Here is a 20693-nt window from a genome sequence, read left to right as displayed (position 1 = left end):
CGGGGAAAATACGGAGATTTTGGATTAAAAGGGATTTTTTTTTTTCCTTATCATCATTCAAAAAAGGATCTATGAGGTGAGTCTTGATCCAACCGGTGACTTTAGATAACTTCTTTTAAGAGTGAGGCGTAAAAAACCGCCTTTATCTTGCTGACCCATTTTAAAGCAGTGAATTCTTTGCTGAAATTGTTCCTCGGGCAGGGAGCAGAGGCAGGAGCGTGAGTCAAGCACTGCACAGAGCCCACGACGCTCGCCTGTGTTGTCTGCATTCAAATCGCTTGCATTAATTCCTGAGCTGGAGTATGGAAATTCAAGAACTGGGAGAAACATAATGAGTCAGGGGAATTTGCCACTCGGAGTTGCAGTAAATATTTCAGCGCTGACACTCTTTCAAGCTGTAGTAGTGGCCATGCTCATGTGCTTTTGGAGTGGGGTGCTTCAAGCATCTTCTGGTGGTGGCTCTTAAAGTAATTCCCAAGCCTTGTCTCCTGCATCCTCATTGCTGTCCCAAAGATTTTGTATTTCCAGCTCCTCTAAGGACCATGCTGATCCTTTAAAGGCTGATTCATTTCGGGGGTGTAAGAGAAGGGGTCTCGATTGCCATCAATTCTTTGCCTGTGTGCAGCTGAGTTCTCACCTTAAAAAATGCTACTGGGTTTTGTGTGTGTGTGAAAACAGATGATTTTTCACACCAGTGTGGCTGCCCCAAGTGTGATGGATGGTGATGACTGTCACTGAGAGCCAGTGCCACGTGAAGGGAAGTTTTTACACCCCGTGGAGAGCCCTGCAAAACCCATCCATTCACCTTGGAGCTGCTTAACTCAGCGTGAGTGGCACTCTCGCTCTTGGGCAGCTTGACATATTTGTCTACAAGGTGCTGAATTCTGGTGGATTTCTCGAGCCTGGTGAGTGTGTGGTGATGCTGGTTTCACTTTTCCCTCTCTCTGTGTGTGAGTGAGTGCTCTCTGCCGTGTGGGTGACTCCCCACGTGGATCAAAGTGCAGGGCTGTGCTGTGACACATCAGCATCGCTGCTGCAACAGCCACCTGGCCAGTTCTTCCTGCTCTTCCCACTGCACCCCCACGCTTTGCTCCTGCTTTCTCATTGTCCAGGAGGGAGAACACTCCAATGCAGAGCTCCTTTCATCTTGGGCATCAACAGAGACTTGGGGCTTTTTTGTCCCCACCGCTGCCTTTCTGCTCCCCTCGCCACACCGAGCTTTTATCATCCCCCTGTGCTTGTTCCCAGCTCCTGAACTCTCCGTTCCCAGGTTCTGGCTGGGCAGGAATCTTTCATCACCCTGCCCTACTTTGAATTCATGCTCTGGTCCATCACATTTTGCTCCTTCTGGATCCCTGTGGCACCTGCAGGAGTAAATCACTGGAGCTGGGTGTCAGGAGCTCTGCCTTGGAGCACTCGATTCCCTGTTGGTGGAAGGGATTGCTTTTGCATTTACACAAAAAATTGCAAACCCTTGTATTTTTTTCTTTTTTTATTTTTTATCTTGTCTTTTTTTTCAGCAAGATTTCTGTTATTTGAAGAAGTTCTTTCTCTAAAATCTTTTCTGCTAAGTGCTCTTCTGTTGTCAGGATCTGACATTCATTTCAGCTATTCAGTGTGAAAACCCTTTCCAATTTCTTTAACAGTGCTATTGATTAAAATGCAGTTTACTTTTCTGGGGAAAATTTGATATTCAAAAATGTCTTTTTGCTGTGAGTCAGAATGTACTTTTCCATGGAATAAAAATTCTGGAAAGAACAAAAAAAAAATACTATTGGAAATGTTGAACAAATTATATTGTCGTTTCAACCTGGTTATATAAGAAAAAAGACATAACTTCAAAGACCAAATGAAAAGCTCTGGTATTTTTGTCATATTTTGAGAAAATGAGTACATTTTTCTCCAGCTGCTCAATTTTATCTGTTCAGAATTTTCCATATGAAACTCTGAGAATGTTCTGTACTGGCCCTAACTCCAAGTTCCTGTTTAACTCAGCTGGCTGTTTCAGGTTACATATTAAATATGAATTATGAAGCTTTTTTTCTTCTTAGTTTTCAGCCATTGATGTTTCTTCTAGAAACTAATAAAACTATTTCCATTTTTGTGTAGAAATCTGTAGTTCTCAGGCTAGAAATGCTGTATGGGATAATTATTTAGAGTTTTGAAGAAAACTGTTGGAAAAGTTCTTTGGAATGCAACAGGTTAAAAATTAATTTTGCAGATTAGAGATCAAAAAATGTCTGTGGTAATTTACTGCTGGTTTGGATGCCCTCACAGGATGCTCTCCCTGTCAATATTGCTGTGGTCATTTTGGGGGTTTTCAATATACCCTTTTTCCTTAATTGAAAACTCTTTGCTGTGCTAAGTAGAAAGGACCTGAGCTCTGCTCAGCTGGGTGCACTGAGCTGCCTAAATTATAGAGGAAAGTTTGTGGCAAGATCTGGTTTTCACTCTAAAACAAAAACCCTGAGGAGAAAGGTACCCTGGGGGTGATGGGGTCTGGGCTCTGGATGTGTTGTTCTTGGATTTCTCTGGTTTTTGGTGGTGTGGCCTCTCCTGGGCTGCTGGTGGGCACTGCCAGAAGGGACCAGCTTTGGGGGAGTCCTCTGCGGGTTTAGGTGCCTCCAGTCTCATTGTCACATTGTTTTGGGGGGGAAGTTCAGAAAGAGAAATGCCACCCTGTGCTTTTCCAGCATTCCAGCACCATAACACCCTGATTATTCTTGAATTTTCCTCAGTCTGCATCTTCACAAAACCCATTATTCCTTGTCCTGAAGAGCAGCCATTTCCATGTCCCACCACTCATCCTTTCTCTGTTCTAACCTGTGCTTTCATCTCCCCACAGATGATTTTCTAGCCCTTGGACCTCTCCTTTGGACTCCAGTTGTCTTCCCAGCTCCAGAAGTGGTGCCCCAAACCCAAAGGAGACTTCAGCAGAAGCTCCACCAGAGCCAGCTGGAGAGAGAGGACTCCCCACCTCCCCAGTGGTGTCAGAAGGATGAATTTCCTCCTGAGCTCCTCTTCCCCACTCTGAGTTGTCTCCATCACTTATTCTCAGCTCTGCCTCTGATATCCCTATGATTTGGTAATTATTTTATCTGTTCCCTGCCTCAACTTCCCTATAATCTGTAAAGAAAATATTCCATATCTGCTTCACCTCCTACTTAACCCCTCAAAATTTGTGGGTGAGAGGCACAAACAAAGTAAGTGGAAAGATCAATATGTTTGCAAGCCAATTTAGAGCTCAACAGAAAAAAAAAAAAAGGAGCAAAATATTTTATAAAATCCTGGAAGGTGCAGGCAAATGGAAATTTTCAGTTTAAAGTAGAGCTTTATTTTGGAATTCCTCAAGGAGAGATTGGAATTCTGCCACACTGTAATAGTCTTATACTGCAGGAAACCAGGAATGCCTCAATCTCTTGCTCTGTACAATTCACAGATTCTCACTACATTATACAAGTTTGACCTGTTAATTTTATAAAGTAAAAAGAAGCAAAAACCTTTACAGGCTGATTTCCTGTGCTCAGAAAGAAATGCCTGAGAACTGCCTGGAGCAGATTCACACCATCATTGAACTCCAGCTTTCAATATTTGGTTTCCACACAACCCTTGTGTCTGTGGAAGCAGCATCTCCTCAATTTTTTGGGTGGCATGGAGGTGATTACATTTAGAACAGAAGATTTCTGATGGAATTTTCTGTCAGCTTCTGCAAAATTAATTTAATTTCACAGGAACTTCACTGGGAATATTCCTGTTCAAAATAACTTTTATCATTGTGAGTGAGTAGCACAAGAGAATGTGGTAAATTCAGCTGAATTCCAATGCATATATTTTTGGCATTTGTGTAATTTCAGGGAGTTAAAATCTCATGTTATAATGAAATCCAATGATTTAGTTGCTGAAGGAGCCATAACTGACGGGAAAGGATTGTGTTTGATTTGATATAATAAAGTTTAGCTGCATTTTCTGGTGTTCTAGGGAGTGGAGATGCTGCAGAGACCCTTGAGAAACAGAATTTTATTTGTGATAGCTAAAATCTGAGAAAAGACAGCAACAACATTTTCTGAGCAACTTACTTAAAGGAGCAAGCTAATTTTAAAGGTTTTTCTTTCAACATCCTTATTAGACACAAAAAATGCATCTCTAACGGTAAATTTCTTCTGCATGTTTGGACTCATCCTACTTTGGAATCTAACCAAGAAAATGCTGCTGAATTTCCATCCCTCAGTGTTTGATTTCAGGTGTGGCTGCCCTCATCAGCTGAAAAATATGTCCATCCGAGGCCTGAAGAAGAAACAACCAAAGACTTTTAAAGTCAGAATTATAACAGTGGATGCTGAGATGGAGTTCAGCTGTGAGGTGAGAGTGTCAGCAAATGCTGGGGAGCTGGGGAATGCCCTTTGGATTAGCAAGAAATTGGAGAAATTCAGATTATCAGTTCGTGGATGGTCTTAAAACTCATCTGCTATTTTTATAAATAATGGATTATTTAATCTCAGGTGTGTTGTTCTCTTAACTCTGTTCAGAATTTAAAGCTGTTTGCATGAAATCCATCAGCTAAATTAACACTAAAACTGCTTTCTTAATTCCAATTCTTGGTAAGGATTTTCTCCATGATTTTTTTTTTTTTTTGTGGAACTGACACAACTCTTTAAGACACATCCATCTTGGATAAACTGGTCAGAGTTGGTGCTAAGATGTTGCTTAAAAATAATTTATAAACTGATACTTTTATTGATCTGGGTCATTCTCTTCCAATTTGCCATTTATAAACTCCAGTTCTTTACCTGCAATAGGTGTTTGGATCTCTGGGCAGAAAAGAAAAAAGGATTGATGAAAAAGCTGGAAGCTCTATTAATTATGGCTGATAAATTAATCAGGAAAATCATGGCTGGGGAAAAAGAAATGATCAATTGATAAACAAATTGGGCTGCACTATTGAAGGGACAGAACTGTCCCTGATTAATTAATTCCTAATCATCCAGCAAAAGCAAAACAAGACACACAGGTATTTAGGGGAGTTAGAAAACTCAGTTCCAATGGGATTGGCAGTTTTAGTGAGACCTGGCTGCTCTGAGAGCCATTTAATGTAATTTATTAGGTCCTTCAGAAAAAGAATAGATTAGTATGACTTACTGCTCGGGAATACTTGCAGGCAGAATTGTGAAAAGAAAGGATTTAGAAAAATTGATTTAGAGATCAGAGTCCTTGTTAACAAATAGTGTATTTATTCCTTCCTTTGCTACCTCTCCTTTCTCCCCAGACACTGCTCTTTTGTTGGGATGATTTCCAGCTTTCCATTCAAATACTGCCTAAAAGTTCACCTTTTTTTTTTTTTTTGCCATTCAGTTTTTAGTTTTAGCAGTTAGATAAAATCATCTTTCTGAAATGTGATCAAATAGAAGGAACAGATGAGCAGCCTCTTTGGTGAAAGGAACAAGGCATCAAATGTGTTTGAATTTGGGACCTTGAATCAAAGTTTCCACTCTCTGGCTGCTAAATTGAAATGAAAACATTTAAGAAGACTCATTTAAATCAGAGTAGGATAAAGACTTGGCCTGGTGCCACTGAAATACCTGAGGGGTGTGAAAGGTGGATCTTTTCTCACTGTTCAGCATTCCTACCCCGTGTCCTGATTTGATTTCCCCTGGCTTTCTCTCAGTCTCTCCAATTTGTGTAAACCATTGAGTCAAAATTTTGGACAAATATTAATAAAGACTTGCCACATCCCAGGGAATCAATAATACAATCCTCATTCCCTCAAGTGCTTGGTGGCTAAATGACTCCAGCTGCTCTCTGGATGTGTCTGGAGAGGGAGAGGAAATGGAACACAGCAACTCTGATACAGCAGCAAGAATATGTCATTAAAAACCTAAAGGTGAAATAAGATTTGGTAGGAGAAAGAGCTCAAATGGAGCAAATTAATTTAGGATATACACGTTTTTCTTGATTTTTTTCTCTTTCAGATGAAGTGGAAAGGAAAGGATTTGTTTGACCTGGTGTGCCGAGCTCTTGGTTTAAGGGAGACTTGGTTCTTTGGCTTGCAGTACACAATGAAAGGAATGTGCACCTGGTTAAAGATGGACAAAAAGGTACAGGAGACAAAATGGGTGGCAATTAATTATTTACTTCTATAAATATTGACTTTCTGGAGCACGGGAGCTCAAGGGATGTGTTCCATGAGAACTCAGAATTTGACATGGTAGCTTTTTTTAAGGTGAAAATAGGATTATTTGCTCTGATTGCTTTTATCCCATTTGACCTGCAGCATCCCACACTAATCACCACTGATTGCTGTTAGATTAAAGCTCAGAATCACCCTTCCCTCTGAAATATGGGAAGGCTGCTTTAAGTGGATTATTGGCTACTTTCTGATTTTCCTTGGGAAAATTATCTTGAGACACTCTTGTATCCTTTTTGCTGCTGATTTGATTTTATTTTATCTGTAAACAGGTTTTAGATCAAGAAATCCCCAAAGAAGATCCCATTAGCTTTCATTTTTTGGCTAAATTCTACCCAGAGAAGGTAGAAGAAGAACTCTTACAGGAAATTACCCAGCATTTATTCTTCCTTCAGGTCAGGAACAGTTTTGAACCATGAATTCCTTCTGTATTTCCCCCAGTCCTTTTGCATTGTCTTTGATCTTGCTGGCAGCTCAGGATAATTTTGCTTGCTTCAGCTATATCAAGAACTTTGTAGTCATTATTTTTATGAAATACAAACATCTCTCCTGCCTGCTGTGGGTTTGTGTCCAGGTAAGCTGAATGTTTCATTTTCTGCAGGTTTTTGTGACAAAACCCAGCAGTTTGGGGGATAATTCCAAACCTGAATATTCCAGGCTTGGTTTGCTCCTTAATATGTGTTAAAAAATAATAAAAATTCATGCAAAGCTGGAACTGCTGGAAGAACTGTGAGGCTTTTGGGGAGATCTTGTGTTGGAGGGCAAAACCTCTAGAAAACAAGGACTCTCTAAACTTTCATTTTGGGTTGTAGGGATAAAAGATCATGGAATATGACAGGCATTCTGAACTCCAGGTTTGTTCACCTGGCAAGGTTTAAGAGGAGCAGAGCAGCAAACACCATTTGAGCTCCATCAAAAAGCAGATGAAGGAGCAAATTCTTGGAACTGTATCAAAAATAAAGATGGATCAACCAGGAAAAGCTGAGTTTGGGATGGTCACTTCCAATGTCTGGGACATCCAACTTCTCTTCTGAGTTGCTGTGGAGTCCCTCTGGAAGTTTCAGCCCCTGGAGTGTTGCTTTATTCCAGCAGGATGTGTCTGTGCAGGTAGCTGGGATAAATTCAGTCTGCAGCTGGAAATAAACCCAGTAAATTCCCTTGTTCCTTGAGGAGGATGTGCTGATGAAATTGGGGAAATGCTGCAGCTCTGAGGGTTCATAAACCCATCAGAACTTCATCCAGAACCTTCAACCCCTTGGCAATTTATTTCTTCAGCTAATTTTGGAAAGAAATGAGAACAGCAGAAGTCTTTTCCTACTCTTTTAATCCTGATTTTTCCACTTTTTTTCTTTTCTGCTTGAACCTGCCTGAGCTAGCAGATATGCAATTAGCAAATTCTTCTCATTCCAAAGTAGGAAAACAAGGCTGAAACAAATTGGAACTTGCAAAATTTCCTGACTCTAAGAACTTCAGCTCACACCTGGATGCTAATAGGAAAAACATGTTCAGACATCTGGATGCCTGAAGATATCAGCTCTCCTGACTCTTCAGACCTTTGCAAATTAATGTGGCATAAATACCTGAATAAATGTCAATGACTAAAGCTAAATATTGTCTGCTTAAAGATGAGGTAGTTTATTGCTTCTTCATGAAGTTTACAAAAAGTCCTTGTAAAAACTGATCATAAAAAAAACCCAAACAACCCAGACACTTATGGGGGATTTATCCACATTGCTCTAAATTCTGGAGCATGATTTGCACTGTGGAGAATGAAAGCTGGAGCTTTCCAAATTGGAAAAAAGATCTTTCCATTCTTTCAATTTTAACAGCTTAGAAAGAATGTTCCCTGCACTGTAACTCAGCTTCACAGATAGTGCTCACCAGGGACTAAATTTAAAAGCAAAAACTTTCTTGGTGGTTCATTTCAGTTCCCAGCACCTACATTGGTGTGTTTGTAAACAGAACTTGTGCTAACTCAAGTCATTTTCTATTTGGAAATGTTTAAGACTGTGAGCTATACAAAATTTTGTTGTCTTGTGCTTGTTCCTAAGCTAAATACACCTGAGAGGAGGATTTGGCCAGATTAATTTCCCCTTCCCTCTTTAAGTTTTCAAACAGAAATTGCACAACTGATTTAAAATCAAACAACACCTTACAAACTGTAACACCTCTGCTCTTGGTAGCACCACAGGTTATTAAAATGAAAAGAATGTTGAAAGACTCCTTAGCATTGTCTGATTGTGCTTAGACCATTGAAAATGAATAAATTAAGTGCTTTATTATTCAGCTTCTCTTCTGAGGGTCTCCTTTATTCTCTCATTCTGGAAAGCTGGAGAACATCTCTTATGGTTTTCATATGGCAGCTGCACAGCCCTGAGTCTGCTTGGACCTGACCTCCAGAGCTCCCTCCCAACCTAAAATCTGATGTCTGATGTGATGCAAAGCTGACTTTTCCAAAGGCAGGCAGAAAAAATAAAAAAAAGGATTGTTAAAAGAAATGAAGCACAGACAATAAAATTGATGTTTTATAGGATTTTCTTTTATAGGACTCCTTATGTAAGCGTGTGGAGAGAGCTGACTGGCATTTTTGGTCTCATTAAATGCAATGATAACTAAAGGCTTCCTGTGTTCCTGAATGCCAATTTCTTGTTGCTGTTACTAACTCCTAAAGGTGATATTTGGTGCCAAGTTCTAGTCTGGGCATGTCTGCTTTCATTTCAAGCCTGACTTAAGTCCTGACTTTGAGCTTCTTGAACTTGCTCCCTTTTTCTGTTGGTTTAGGTTAAGAAGCAGATCCTGGATGAGGAAATCTATTGCTCCCCAGAAGCTACAGTTTTACTGGCTTCTTATGCTGTTCAGGCCAAGGTTTGTGCATTGAAAATCTCTTTTTTAATTGACTTTTTTCTGGCTTAACCCAACACATCTACATGGTGGTGTGTACAACACAGCAGGGTAAAAATTTGCCGGTAAAGTTGGTCATCCTTGGAGGTACAAACACAGCTAGGAAAAAAAAAACATTAAATGCTACTACAAGGATATTTTTTCTATGCTTCTGCAATTTAGGGGATTTATTTGGGCCTAACATTTTAGTGTAATCTTTCTCCAGGCTAGAATGATTTGCTGTAGTTTTAAAAATGATCATGGACGCAGAATGTGCTCAAAAGAGAGCTCACAATGGGATGACATGAAGTTTTTTGTGTCTCTCAGAGCTCTGTTCCCTTCTTGCCACCAAGAGCCCGACTTGCACAGTGGCAGGAGATGAACACAATTTAGCAGGGCTGTCCTTGTGCAGCAGATCCCATTCCTCTGCTTCAGAGGGTGAATTCCTGGGAGATTCCTTCAGACCTGCAGTTTCCAGGTTAGGATTGAAGGTTTTCCACTATGGGATTGAAGGTCTCCCAGGTCAGGATTGAAGGTTTTCCAGGCTGGGCTTGAAGGTTATCCAAATTGGGATCAAAAGTTTCCAGGCTGGGATTAAAGGTTATCCACATTGGGGTTGAAGGTTATCCAAATTGGGTTTGAAGGTCTCCAGGCTGGGTTTGAAGGTCTCCAGGCTGGGATTGAAGGTTTTCCAGGATGGGATTGAAGGTTATCCAAATTGGGATCAAAGGTTTCCCAGGCTGGGATTAAAGGTTTCCAGCCTAGGATTGACGTGTGAGTGGCTCAGTGGCTGTGTTGGAGCCACCTGCCTGGCACAGGGGCTGGAAGGACCTTCATGGACTGCTCAGATGAGGGGATGTGTGCAGGGGAACCAAAATAAAATCTGCATTAAGCTTTCACTTCGAATTATGCAAGCAACAACTCCCTTAGCATTCTGCCTCTAACAAACTGAAATGACTTTTCTTTTTTGGGACAGTATGGTGACTATGACCCAAATTTCCACGAGCCAGGCTTTCTAGCCCATGATGAGCTGTTGCCCAAAAGGGTGAGTCTTAATTTGATACAAAACCAAAGCTTTGAATCTCCTCTTTGGCAGTGCAAAATCTTTGAATCTCCTTTTTGCAGTGCAGATATTGCTGGGGATTAATCAGAGCATTAAAAACTTTGCAAAATGACCAAGGTGTTAACTGCACCTCTGTCTTCACTTTGCTTGGGAGAGGCAGAACTTGGATTTGGATCTTCACAGGGATCCAGCCTCCCTCTTTCTCCTGCAGGTGCTCAGGCAGTACCAGCTGACAGCAGAGATGTGGGAAGAGAAGATCACTGCTTGGTATGCTGAGCACAGGGGTATTGCCAGGTAGGAAACCTTTGCATTTCTTGGAAACCCCATACATTTATTTATGGGATTTGTTGTCTTCAGTGTAATTCAGCCTATCTGGAAATCTAATTTAAAAATAAATAGGATCCGTTAGCACCCAGAGGCAGCTTTTCATAATATTTGGGTTCTGTTTCTGTCTGTTCTGGAGGCTTCTTAACATTCTTTTTATTGAATATTTTCCTCAAGATTTACTGATTTACCTTGACAGGAGAAGAAAAGTGGGTGGAGAGATTCTCACTCTTCTTTGGCCTTGGCCAAAAGCTCTGTCCAAGACTCATTTCTCAATGAACTCTATTTCCTGAAGGAAATATATTCATGGAAAACAATGGAAAGGTGGTTTTCCAAGACATGGAGTGGCAAAACTAACACAAGGATAAGACTTTTAATGAATTTTAATGAGGATTACACTATCCATGAGTCATCTTTTGAAATAGATGCAACTTTTATTCTTTATTATTCTTTATTATTCTTTATTATTCTTTATTCTGTCCAGATGCTGTTTTTATTATCCTTTTTTTCTATTATTGAGAGCAAGATGGCAAATCTAAGTTTGTACAAAGGGTCAGATTGGCTGTTCTTTTCTAAGTGGGAAATGGAGAGTCAGCCAGGAGAGAAAGGCTGGAAAGGCATTTCATAATCATGGCTTTATTCTCCAGGGATGAAGCTGAGATGAACTATCTGAAAATTGCCCAAGACTTGGAAATGTATGGTGTCAATTATTTCCCAATTGCTGTAAGTGCCTTATTTTAGCAGTTTTTACTTGCTGCAGATAATGGTGCTGTCCTTTTAGAGTCCTCCAGGGAGTTTGGAACTGGGACTCCTGACTTCTGCTTTTCTTCTGACTTGGTTTTCTTGCCTGCTAAATAAGCAGGTGAATAAAACAGTTAAGAGTAATATTTTACAACCTGACAAAAGTTTTGAGTAACTCCAGGTAGGGAATAGGAAGGAGAAATAGTTTGAGCTGTTATAAGCAGCCTAGAGGACTGAGTTTATTATTACCAGTGATAGCATTCATAATATTTTATATAAACACCCATTGCCTAAATAAAAACAAGTATCAATATATTAAAATATGTGCTTCTTGTCTGTGGTTGTTTAATGTCACCAAAAATGCCATTTACTCATCTCTCTTGTTTTTTAGCAAAATAAAAACCACACAGATCTCCTGCTTGGAGTTGATGCCAAAGGTATTCATATCTACAGCATTAATAACAGGTTCTCCCCCAATAAATCCTTTGAGTGGAGCTCTATCAGAAACATTTCCTGTAGTGAGAAAGAGGTATGATGGCTTTGATGTATTATTCTTTTTCCATGGGCATGGGTGTGGACTGGGATTCTTGGAACAGGCTGAAAGCTTCCTCTGTTGAAATAATTTTGGGGGAGAAGGGGAAAATCCTGGGGAGCTTTATTACAAAACTAAAAATAACAGCCCTGCCTTGCAGATGAGCTTGAAACTTCGGTTCCCCGAGGCTGCTCTGAGCTCTGACTCTGTTCTGGCTCCTTCCCTGCTGCTTGGCCTTTGCAAAACAAATGTGTTGATCTCTGAAAAAGACAGATATTATGAATGCCACCGTGCCTGCCTTCCTCAGTTATCCCAGCAGGAGCTCCATGATCCATAAAACCTAAATGCTGTTTGCACACGCAGAAGCCGTCCTTGCAGCTGAGGCTTGGAGCCCAGTGGCAAGAGGAGACATGCAGGGAGGTGTTAATGGTTTTCTGCCTCACTTCTGCCAGTTTGTTGGGACATGATTTCACTCCCCACCACTGCAATTTCACTGTGAAGCCCAGCTTTTGCTTCTAGAAAGTGAAGGAGTGGGGAAAATTTATTCTCAGTCCAAATCATGGGCTGTGTGGAAGCATATAATCAGAAAAAAAAACAAACCCAGGAAAACTACAGTGGTACTGGAATACCTGGAATTTGTCAGCCAAAGGGCAGCACAACCTGTTCCATTTTTTGTGTCCCACAGAAACTGAGATCTAAAATTGAGATGAGATTTGAGATTCTTATCCATTAAGTCAGAGGGGACTATTCCAAAACAGTTTTGGTCTCTGATATAATCAAACTTCCCCTGAGATCTGTGAATAAACTGCTTTAACTCCCTGTTGGGGGGAAATTGGGCAGCCCTGTGTTTAAGGTTCACTTTTTTCAGTGACACATCACAGCCTTGCTCCTCAAAAGGCAGCCAGTCATTACCTAGAGGGTGAAAGGAGCTGTAGGACATGATCCTGGAGACTCAGGTGCCCTGGAATTATACAGGAATTACCTTGCAAATGAATTAGAGGAATAGAGTGCCAGGGAACCTGTGAGGAACAGAAAACATGGCCTTAAAAAGAAAAAGGGTCATATTTTGTTCTGCAGCCAAGCAGAGCACAAAGTATGGAGTGAAGCACTGAGCTGGCAGCAGGAAAACCCTGCCTGGCCTCTGGGAACAGCTGGGGATTGAAAAAGTGAGGAAGTCTCCAGGAGTTTGACCTGCTGCTCTGAAGGACAAGTCCTTAGGCCCTTGACACATTTGTTTATCCCTTCAGTTGTTTGACATTTCCCTGGCTTTGAGGCTAGGTTCTAGGGGTTCCTTCTAGGGGTTGCTGCTGTGTCCTGTTCTCCTGATTACCAAGGCTTGTTCCAGAGCTCTGGGGACAGTGCACAGGTGGCATCAGGAAAATCCCCATCCACACTGGCACTGGGCTGGGCCTTGATCCTCTAACACAGCCTGATTCTATGGAGAAAACCAGTTTTACATCACTCTGCCCCTCTTTGTGGCATAAATCACTGCTTCCCCAGAGAGAAATGGAGAGGAGCTCAAGTTTGCATTGGTTTTAATAGTTTCAGCTTAATTTCCTCCTCACTGTTCTTACTTTCTTTTTTTTTCCCTTTTGCCTGTGTAGTTAACTATTAAACCCCTCGACAAAAAAGCTGAAGTCTTCAAGTTCTTTTCCTCTCAGCTCAAAGTGAACAAACTGGTGAGTGAACTGCTTTCCTGCTTTAAAGCTGAGCCTGGTGATACTGACTGAGAAATATTGTTTGTAAACAAAATTGTGATCTTGGGATCTCAGCCTAGATCAGCCTGTGTAATTCAGGAAGATGGGATCAGAGGGAGATGAAGGACAGGAGGAATCTCTCATCCTGTTACAAACTTACCTATGAGCCTGCCCTGGGTGCTGATTTTCCTGGAGCTGCCAGCACTTGTGCTGAAGTCAGAATTGTCCCGTGAGGCCAGTGTGGGCCTCTTTGTCCCTCTGGCAGGGGCACAAGTCCATCAAAAGTCCATTTGCTTTGCTTTTCCTATCCAGATTTTCCAGCTGTGCATTGGAAACCACGACCTATTTATGAGGAGGAGAAAAGTGGACTCCATAGAGATCCAGCAAATGAAAGCACAAGCTAGGGAAGAAAAAGCTAGAAAAAAGGTAGATTCTTCCTGCTTCTCTGTTGTTGAAGACAGTGATTGTTATTCCAGCTCTGCCCTTGCTGCTGCTGTATTCCATCAATGTGTGTGTGGGAGGTGAGGAAGTGCAGCAGGATTGAATGTGGGAACAGCTCTGTGGCATGTGAGGAGGTCAGAGGTGTTTGTGTGCAGAGGTGATCCCAAAGATTTGGGGCACAAACCAGATCAATCCAAGGGCTCTCCCAGCAGTCTGAAATAATCAGGAGTGCCTGCCTGAGGAGTTCAGTGCTGCAAAGTTCAGGCAGCTTCAGCATCTCTGGTGAGCATCCCAGCTGGAGAACAGCCCCTTCTTCATTTGATGCATTTCACTCAGGCCCAGGTGAGATTCTGCTGCAATCCCACCAACTATTGCTCATCCTACTTCCAGATGGAGAACCAGAGGCTGGCCAGGGAGAAGCAGCTCAGAGAAGAAGCTGAGAGAGCCAAAGAAGAGTTGGAAAGGCGCCTTTTCCAGCTGGAAGATGAAGCCAGGCAGGCCAATGAGGCCCTGGTGAGTTAGACTGAATATTCCTGTGTTTGATGAGCTTTCTTGGTTTGGAAACAGGATTTTTTTGACACCAGGAATTGTAACTCAGACAAGGCTGGAGAGTTTCTGATCGCTGGTGGAAAGGGCAAGCAGGAATCCCTGGGAAAACCCTGATCTGCCATAATCTGTGAGCCATTCCCTCCCTGTATTTGGCTCACAGTGCTCTCTTCAGGCTGAGAGGGAGGGAAAGGAAACAGTCTTGGAGCTGAAATTGGGAGAAAGAGGCAACTGAAGGGGCTGACTTCAGCTTTGTCCAGCTCTAAGGTTTTTCTCCTTGCTTTGAAGAGGTGAGACGCAGGAAATTCTGGAGCAGAGGAGGAACATTAGACCCTGAAATTTGGTCTGTTTTTTATTTAAGAAATAATATTTTATCTCTTGGTAAGAGAGGTCTTCTGCCTGCCTGCCTGCCTGCAGGGGTGATTTTGGAGGTTCTAGACAAGGAACTAAGAAAAATTCTTTCTCCTCAGCTCCGATCCCAGGAAGCAGCAGAGCTGCTGGCTGAGAAAGCCCAGATTGCAGAAGAAGAGGCCAAGCTGCTGGCCCAGAATGCTGCAGAGGCTGAGCAGGAACGCCAGAGGCTGGAGATCACAGCTCTGAAAAGCAAGGAGGAGAAGCGGCTGATGGAGCAGAAGATGCGGGAGGCGGAGCTGATCGCCGTGAAGCTGGTGAAGGAATCTGACAGGAGGTGGGGTTTGCTTCCCCGGCGCTCTGTGCTCTCAGCTGGGCTGCAGGGAGTGCTGCTTTCCTCGGAGCCAAGCCCAGGAGGGGGCAGTTATTCCTGAAGTGACACTTCAGAGGGACCAAGCCTCCCTGTGCCTTGTTTGTTCCACCTGGATGCTGTTGTTGTATTGCAGGTCAAGTTTACAGAGGATCAGATGCAAAGCTTGTTTAGCAAGAAAGAGAGTGTTTAGCAAGAAAGACCCAGAATGCAAAAGCATCTTCTATTTAGTGCTTTCAAATGAGCCCTGGCTACCAATCTAAATTTACTCTTTATACCCTGTGAGATATGAGGCTGTTTTCACTCCTTTGTATCAAGTAAATGGTGTCTTGTTTCCCTTTCAGATCTTTAAGAAGTGTAAAACCAGGTAAACTCATTTGGAATATAAACAACGCTGAGTGTTTGCATGTTCCCTGAACAGGCAGAGCAGGCCAGTGTTGACAGAGGATTTTTAACCCTGTTATTAAGAAATCCTTCTACTTATTTTAGGATACTGCCAAGAAGCTTGCCAAAATAAAGAGCAAACTCTCCCCACCTCAGGGAGGATCTCTGATGGCCTGGAGAGAATCTGTATCAGCAGGTTGTAACTGAGCCCATGGAAATTAGGAGTAGGAAAATCATGGTAATTCATCCACTTTGTGCAGGAGTGTGTCTGTCCTGCTGTGCCCAGTCAGTTCTCCATGTGAGCATCCTCCCACGAGTACCTTGGTGAAAAGATAACACAGTAGTGGACTTGTCTCTGGAAGTTAGTGAGCTCTGAAATCCATGTTGGTTGGAAACCATCAGCCATTCCCCTCAGGATATTTCTCTTCCAGAGCCAAGGAAGCAGAGCACCTGAAACAAGACCTGCACGAAGCCCGGGAGGCCGAACGCAAAGCGAAGCAGAAGCTCTTAGACATAACCAGGATTAATTATCCTGTAAGTTCTGCTCCTCTGGGCACCTCTTCATCTTCGGGGATAGTCAGGTGTTGATGCCATTTTTATAGCCCCCATCGAGCTGAGTAGTGGCATGGCTGCATCAGCTGGGGGACAGACTGGTGTGGAAAAGCAGTGTAGAGAGGGTGGAAGCTGGGTTTGTTCAGGGTGGTAAGAAAGGTAATGCAAGAGTTAAAACCAGAACTTGTGATGGACTTAGGGAGCAGAGGCTGTCTTGCCTTCATGCCTAACCATGGTGCCATTTCAGCCAGGCAGTTTTTTGTGGACATGGTTGTGCTGAGCCAGCTGTGTCATCCTGGCACATCCATCTGTCTTTGGGCAAAGCAGGTGAAGTTGTCCCCAGCAAGAAAGCACTGCTGAAGGTCTGTGCCCCAGCTCTCTTCTGCTCCAGCCCTGCTGAGGCTGGGTCTCTATTCTCTGCTGAAATAGAAACACTGCAGCCAGGATAAATCTCTGCTCTTGTGGGTTGTGGACTTCAGCTGGGTGCAGGGGAAGGGCTGCAGGAGAATCTATCTCAGCAACTTAGGAAATAGCTGAACATGGCACTCTTGCAGAACTGAGGAGATAAATCCCAAATCAGTCCATCAGATTTGGCTGACAGCGCTTGTGTTGCCTCTTCCAGCACATGGCCAAGTACCCCCAGTACTCCCCAGGTGAGAGCAGAGATGCCAACTTTGACAAAGGATCCATCAAGCTGGATTTGAAGGACATCGACCTCAAGAGACTTTCCTTTGAGATAGAGAGAGAGAGGTATCAGCATGCTTGTGGTGCAAATGAATGAGAAAGGCAATGAAATCTTTGGGAATCACAGTTCATCTTCAAATAATTTGGGATGTGCATATGGCTGGAGGCCTTTTACTGAGCTGGTGTGGGTGATGTCTGTGTCAGACTGGCTTTTCACACAGGGGAAGGATTTTTGGTGGCATCAAGCCATGATAGATCCAGAACCTTCTGTCTTGGGGAGGGACAAAGCACCTTACTGAACTAACAGCATGTGAGAGGACAGAAGTTTCCCTCTAGTGCTAAAGTGTGGAATTGCTGGGAGCTCATCCATCAGACATCCCTTTGGAAGGAAATGCTTGGTGAAAAGTTAGGAAGCAAAAAGGAAAGAAGTGAACCCCCTTGTCACTGGGTCAGGGGACTGGCATTGCCAGAGTTCATTTTACTTATAAAACGTAAAAGGAAACAAAAAAACAACTCCCCTCCTTCCACAAACACCTGTTCTTGAGTTAAGTTGTGCCACCCTAAACTTTTTGCCTCCAATGTGTGGGCCCAGGCTGGATTACTTAGAAAACAGCAGGAAATTTGAAGATCGACTGAAAGAACTGAAGTCTGAAATTCATGCTCTGAAACTGGAGGAAAAACAGGCTGGGCTTTACAGTCACTGGAGTGAAGTCCTGGGCTCCTTGGATCGCTCCTTAGGAAGTGTAAGAACCCCAAATCCCTGCCCCTTTCTCCAGCATCAACCCTAAAATGGAACAGTGTGTGTGTGTGTGTGTGCCAGAGGGAGCTGCTGTGTTCCAGACCAAGCCTTCACTACCCTTGATGATAAAATATTAGAAGCATGAACAATTTTAGAGGAAAATTAATGTCAAAACAAAATTAGGGCCTTTTTTCCTGTGCTGAATACCAGGAGCATCAGCAAAAAATAATCATCTCATTTTATGATTATGAAATCACAATCAGGGTTTAAGGTCTTGGAGCAAATGAAATTGTTGTGACTAACACATTCAAATGTGGTTTCTTACAGTTTGCTTCACATTCTCATTCATGTGCTTTGTGGTTGCTGAAAGTCATAAAAGCCTTGGTGTAATTTTTTTTTTGAAGGCAATGAGGAACTAGACCCAGATTTTTGTCATAAGTTGCTTGTTATTTGAATAAACTCTTTGGCCTCTTCCTGCAGCAGGGCAGGAATAGGGCTGGCTTTGTCTGCAGGTCGTTCCTCATGTAGCAAAAATGGCTCTGAGTCAATGGTTTTCTAGAGACAGAAGGGAGGCTTGAAAAATTATGAGGAAAGATGGCCTTTATTTTCTGACTACTCATCTGATGTTCTTTTTGGCTTAATGAGTGTTGATATAGAGAGGGCATTAAATTTCCATGTGCTCTATTCTTTTAAAGGCCCCATCATGGATGAAAACCTTCGAAACTGGAGATGCAGTGGATGTAAATCTTCCAAGACCTTTCCCTGCTTACTTGTTAAACGCTGCAAGCAGCTGGCCCTGCACCAACAAAATTCAGCACATGGTGCCAGTGGAAAAGTCATCTTCCCAAGCCAATTCCTTGGCTGCCAACAGTGTGGGCACAGGAACCAGAAAACAGATTATAAAGGTAATCAGATTTGTCAGTAAATTCCTAAATGTTGGCTAAAAGTTGAGAGTTCAGAGAGGGTGGCTACCTGTAGGGACCTGGTTTGTCCTGCTCTGTCCCAGCCTCACAGCTGACAAGGCTTTTGCAGGATTTTGGAGCCCCTGGTGCTGGCACATCATTTGGGAATGTTTATAACTCGAGGCTGCCTGTTTTTTCTCACTTCTGATCTAAGCTGGAGTGCAAAGCTGTAAGCCTTGGTAAATGAAGCAGAGATGTCTGTACACAGTAGGAGGATCTGTGTTAAATTTTATTTGTACCAGCCAGACTTGGAAATGAGAAATGTGCTCCCAGGTATAGAGAGCTTAAAACATACTGTGCCTGTCTTCTTCTTTTAAAAGGCAGGGAGGAAGAGACCAATAAATCCCCAGGCTCCCAACAGCTCAGTTCTCTCCCATGTGCTCCCTGTCAAAGAGGCTTGAAGAGCAATGAGCTGAGTGTCAGGAGAAAACAACCTGCTTTGAAATGTCACTGGGCTGGAGAATGAGGAAGAGCTGTAAGGAAATGTGGTCTGGAAGAGTGGGAAGGAAATCAGCTGTCTGTGGGCAGTGCTAATTGGGCAGGGGATTGGGAATGGGGAAAGCCTGATGGAGTCACTGTGGTTTATCTGAACAGAACTGGAGGGGTTTAGGATCAATTAAAAGCTCCTGAATATAACATTCAATACCTCCTTCAGTGTTGCTGTGCTTAGAACCAGAGGACACAGCTGAGTGCAGCAGCAGCTGAGGGAGCAGCTCTTTCTGAGGCAACAGAAGCAACTTTTAAGACTAAACTCAGGGGCGAGGCAAATTTGTTTAAAGAAGGAAGAAAAAGTGATTGCAGAGCATCTTGCAAAAGGCTCCAGAGTTGGAGGAAAGGAAGACCCAGACCAAAGGGAGTTACTTTAAGCCAGTATTAATTCTCCCTCTTTCATTTGCCTGCAGGTTCAGCAGCATGACTCAGATGTGATCTACATTTGATTCCTTTCCAGCCTGGTGGGACTGGTGGCCTTTTTGCCTCTGTGGGGACACTTGGGCAGCTCTGGCTGCTGCCAGGTGTGAGAGACAAGGCACTGTGGATGCAGAGCTGCCATCCAGCTCCCAGGCAGGTGACATCAGCTGGGAATGCCACAAGTGCCCCCAGTGTGGCTGGGAGCAGTGCAAACCCAGAGGAAATGTTTACTGCCTGTGCACTTTGGAAGGAACACTTCACACTTTGCTAAAACACTTCCTCCCCCAGGTGTTTCACACACTTAGAGCTCTGCTGCTGGAGGAAGGATGTGAGGCAGCAAGTGCCCAGGAGGTGTTTGGGATGAGAAAACAGAGCACAAGCTTTGTGTTTATCTCCACAACAGACTAATTATGTTTTTGGTCCAGTCCCTGGGACACGACTCCCACAGAGCTGCTCGACATTTTAGCATTTGCCTGCCAAATATTTTCCTTCTCCTCCCCAAACATTTCTTGGTTCACTTAATTGATTTGCATTTCTCTGTGAGAAATCTCAGCTTTTAATTCCAGATGCAGAAGTGGACATCTTCAAGTACCTCCCATTCCTGGGGGAATCCTTTGTTTGGAATGAAAAAGCTTCTGTTCTTCCAGTCCCTGACCAGATCAAGCATTTTCTGCTCGAGCAACCTTTGCATACATTAACTGCCTTCCCACTTCTGTGCAACACAGCTCCCAAATTAGACAAAGACAAAAGATGCTGTTGGTGTCTGCTAAAGTGGGACTTGTTTCTGGTGGAGAGGTGCATGCAGCAAAGTGCCTGCCTCATTAGTAAAACCCACTTGCATTTTCTGGTTTTGTGTGTGTTTAAGTGTCTGCTTCTCCATAAATCTTCACTCTGAGGACTTCTGGGGAAGCAGACAACATTCAGCTGCAGCTAAAGCAGGAGTCCAGCTGAACTTGTGACATGTGGTGTATAAATGAATGGAAATGTTGTTAAATGTCTTGTTCTAAAAGCTAAGATTAAAGAAAAAAACAGGTTCAACAAAAAGCTTCAGTTTCCACTTGCTTCGAAGGGAGCATTGTGTCAATATTCCTCCAGCATTAACAAGGCAGGTTTGGAGAACAAACACCCAAATCTCCTCTGTACACATCTGCAGCAGGCTGAGCTCAGAGGGGGATGGCAGCTGCCCCTGGAGAGGGACAGGAGTGCTCTGCAGGGCTGCCCCGACTGCTCCCAGCCCTGTGAGCACTTGCTGCCTTGGCTGGGTGGCTTGGGCTGTGTTAATTCTCTCCCAGCTCAATCTGGCACGAGATGTTTGCAGAATATTGGCTGTTACACAC

The 20693-nt window shown here is 43.1% G+C and overlaps 1 protein-coding gene across 1 annotated transcript; it reads left to right on the top strand.

Annotated features, from left to right (window-relative positions):
* Positions 1-47: 47 nt before the first annotated feature.
* On the top strand, positions 48-20382 carry LOC128817382 (merlin-like). The gene is made up of 19 exons (XM_053995849.1): positions 48-76; positions 2846-3085; positions 4242-4359; positions 5967-6092; positions 6454-6576; positions 8963-9046; positions 10038-10106; positions 10336-10418; positions 11096-11171; positions 11581-11718; positions 13326-13400; positions 13731-13844; positions 14250-14372; positions 14876-15093; positions 15942-16044; positions 16685-16812; positions 17339-17489; positions 18181-18390; positions 19350-20382. Exons 2-19 carry the CDS (start codon positions 3078-3080, stop codon positions 19383-19385), a joined length of 1983 nt encoding a protein of 660 aa, XP_053851824.1. The 5' UTR covers positions 48-76; positions 2846-3077; the 3' UTR covers positions 19386-20382.
* Positions 20383-20693: the final 311 nt, after the last annotated feature.

Source organism: Vidua macroura, chromosome 20 (genome assembly GCF_024509145.1).
Source record: "Vidua macroura isolate BioBank_ID:100142 chromosome 20, ASM2450914v1, whole genome shotgun sequence".
NCBI lineage: Eukaryota > Metazoa > Chordata > Aves > Passeriformes > Viduidae > Vidua > Vidua macroura.
This window is presented reverse-complemented; position numbering and strand designations above follow the sequence as displayed.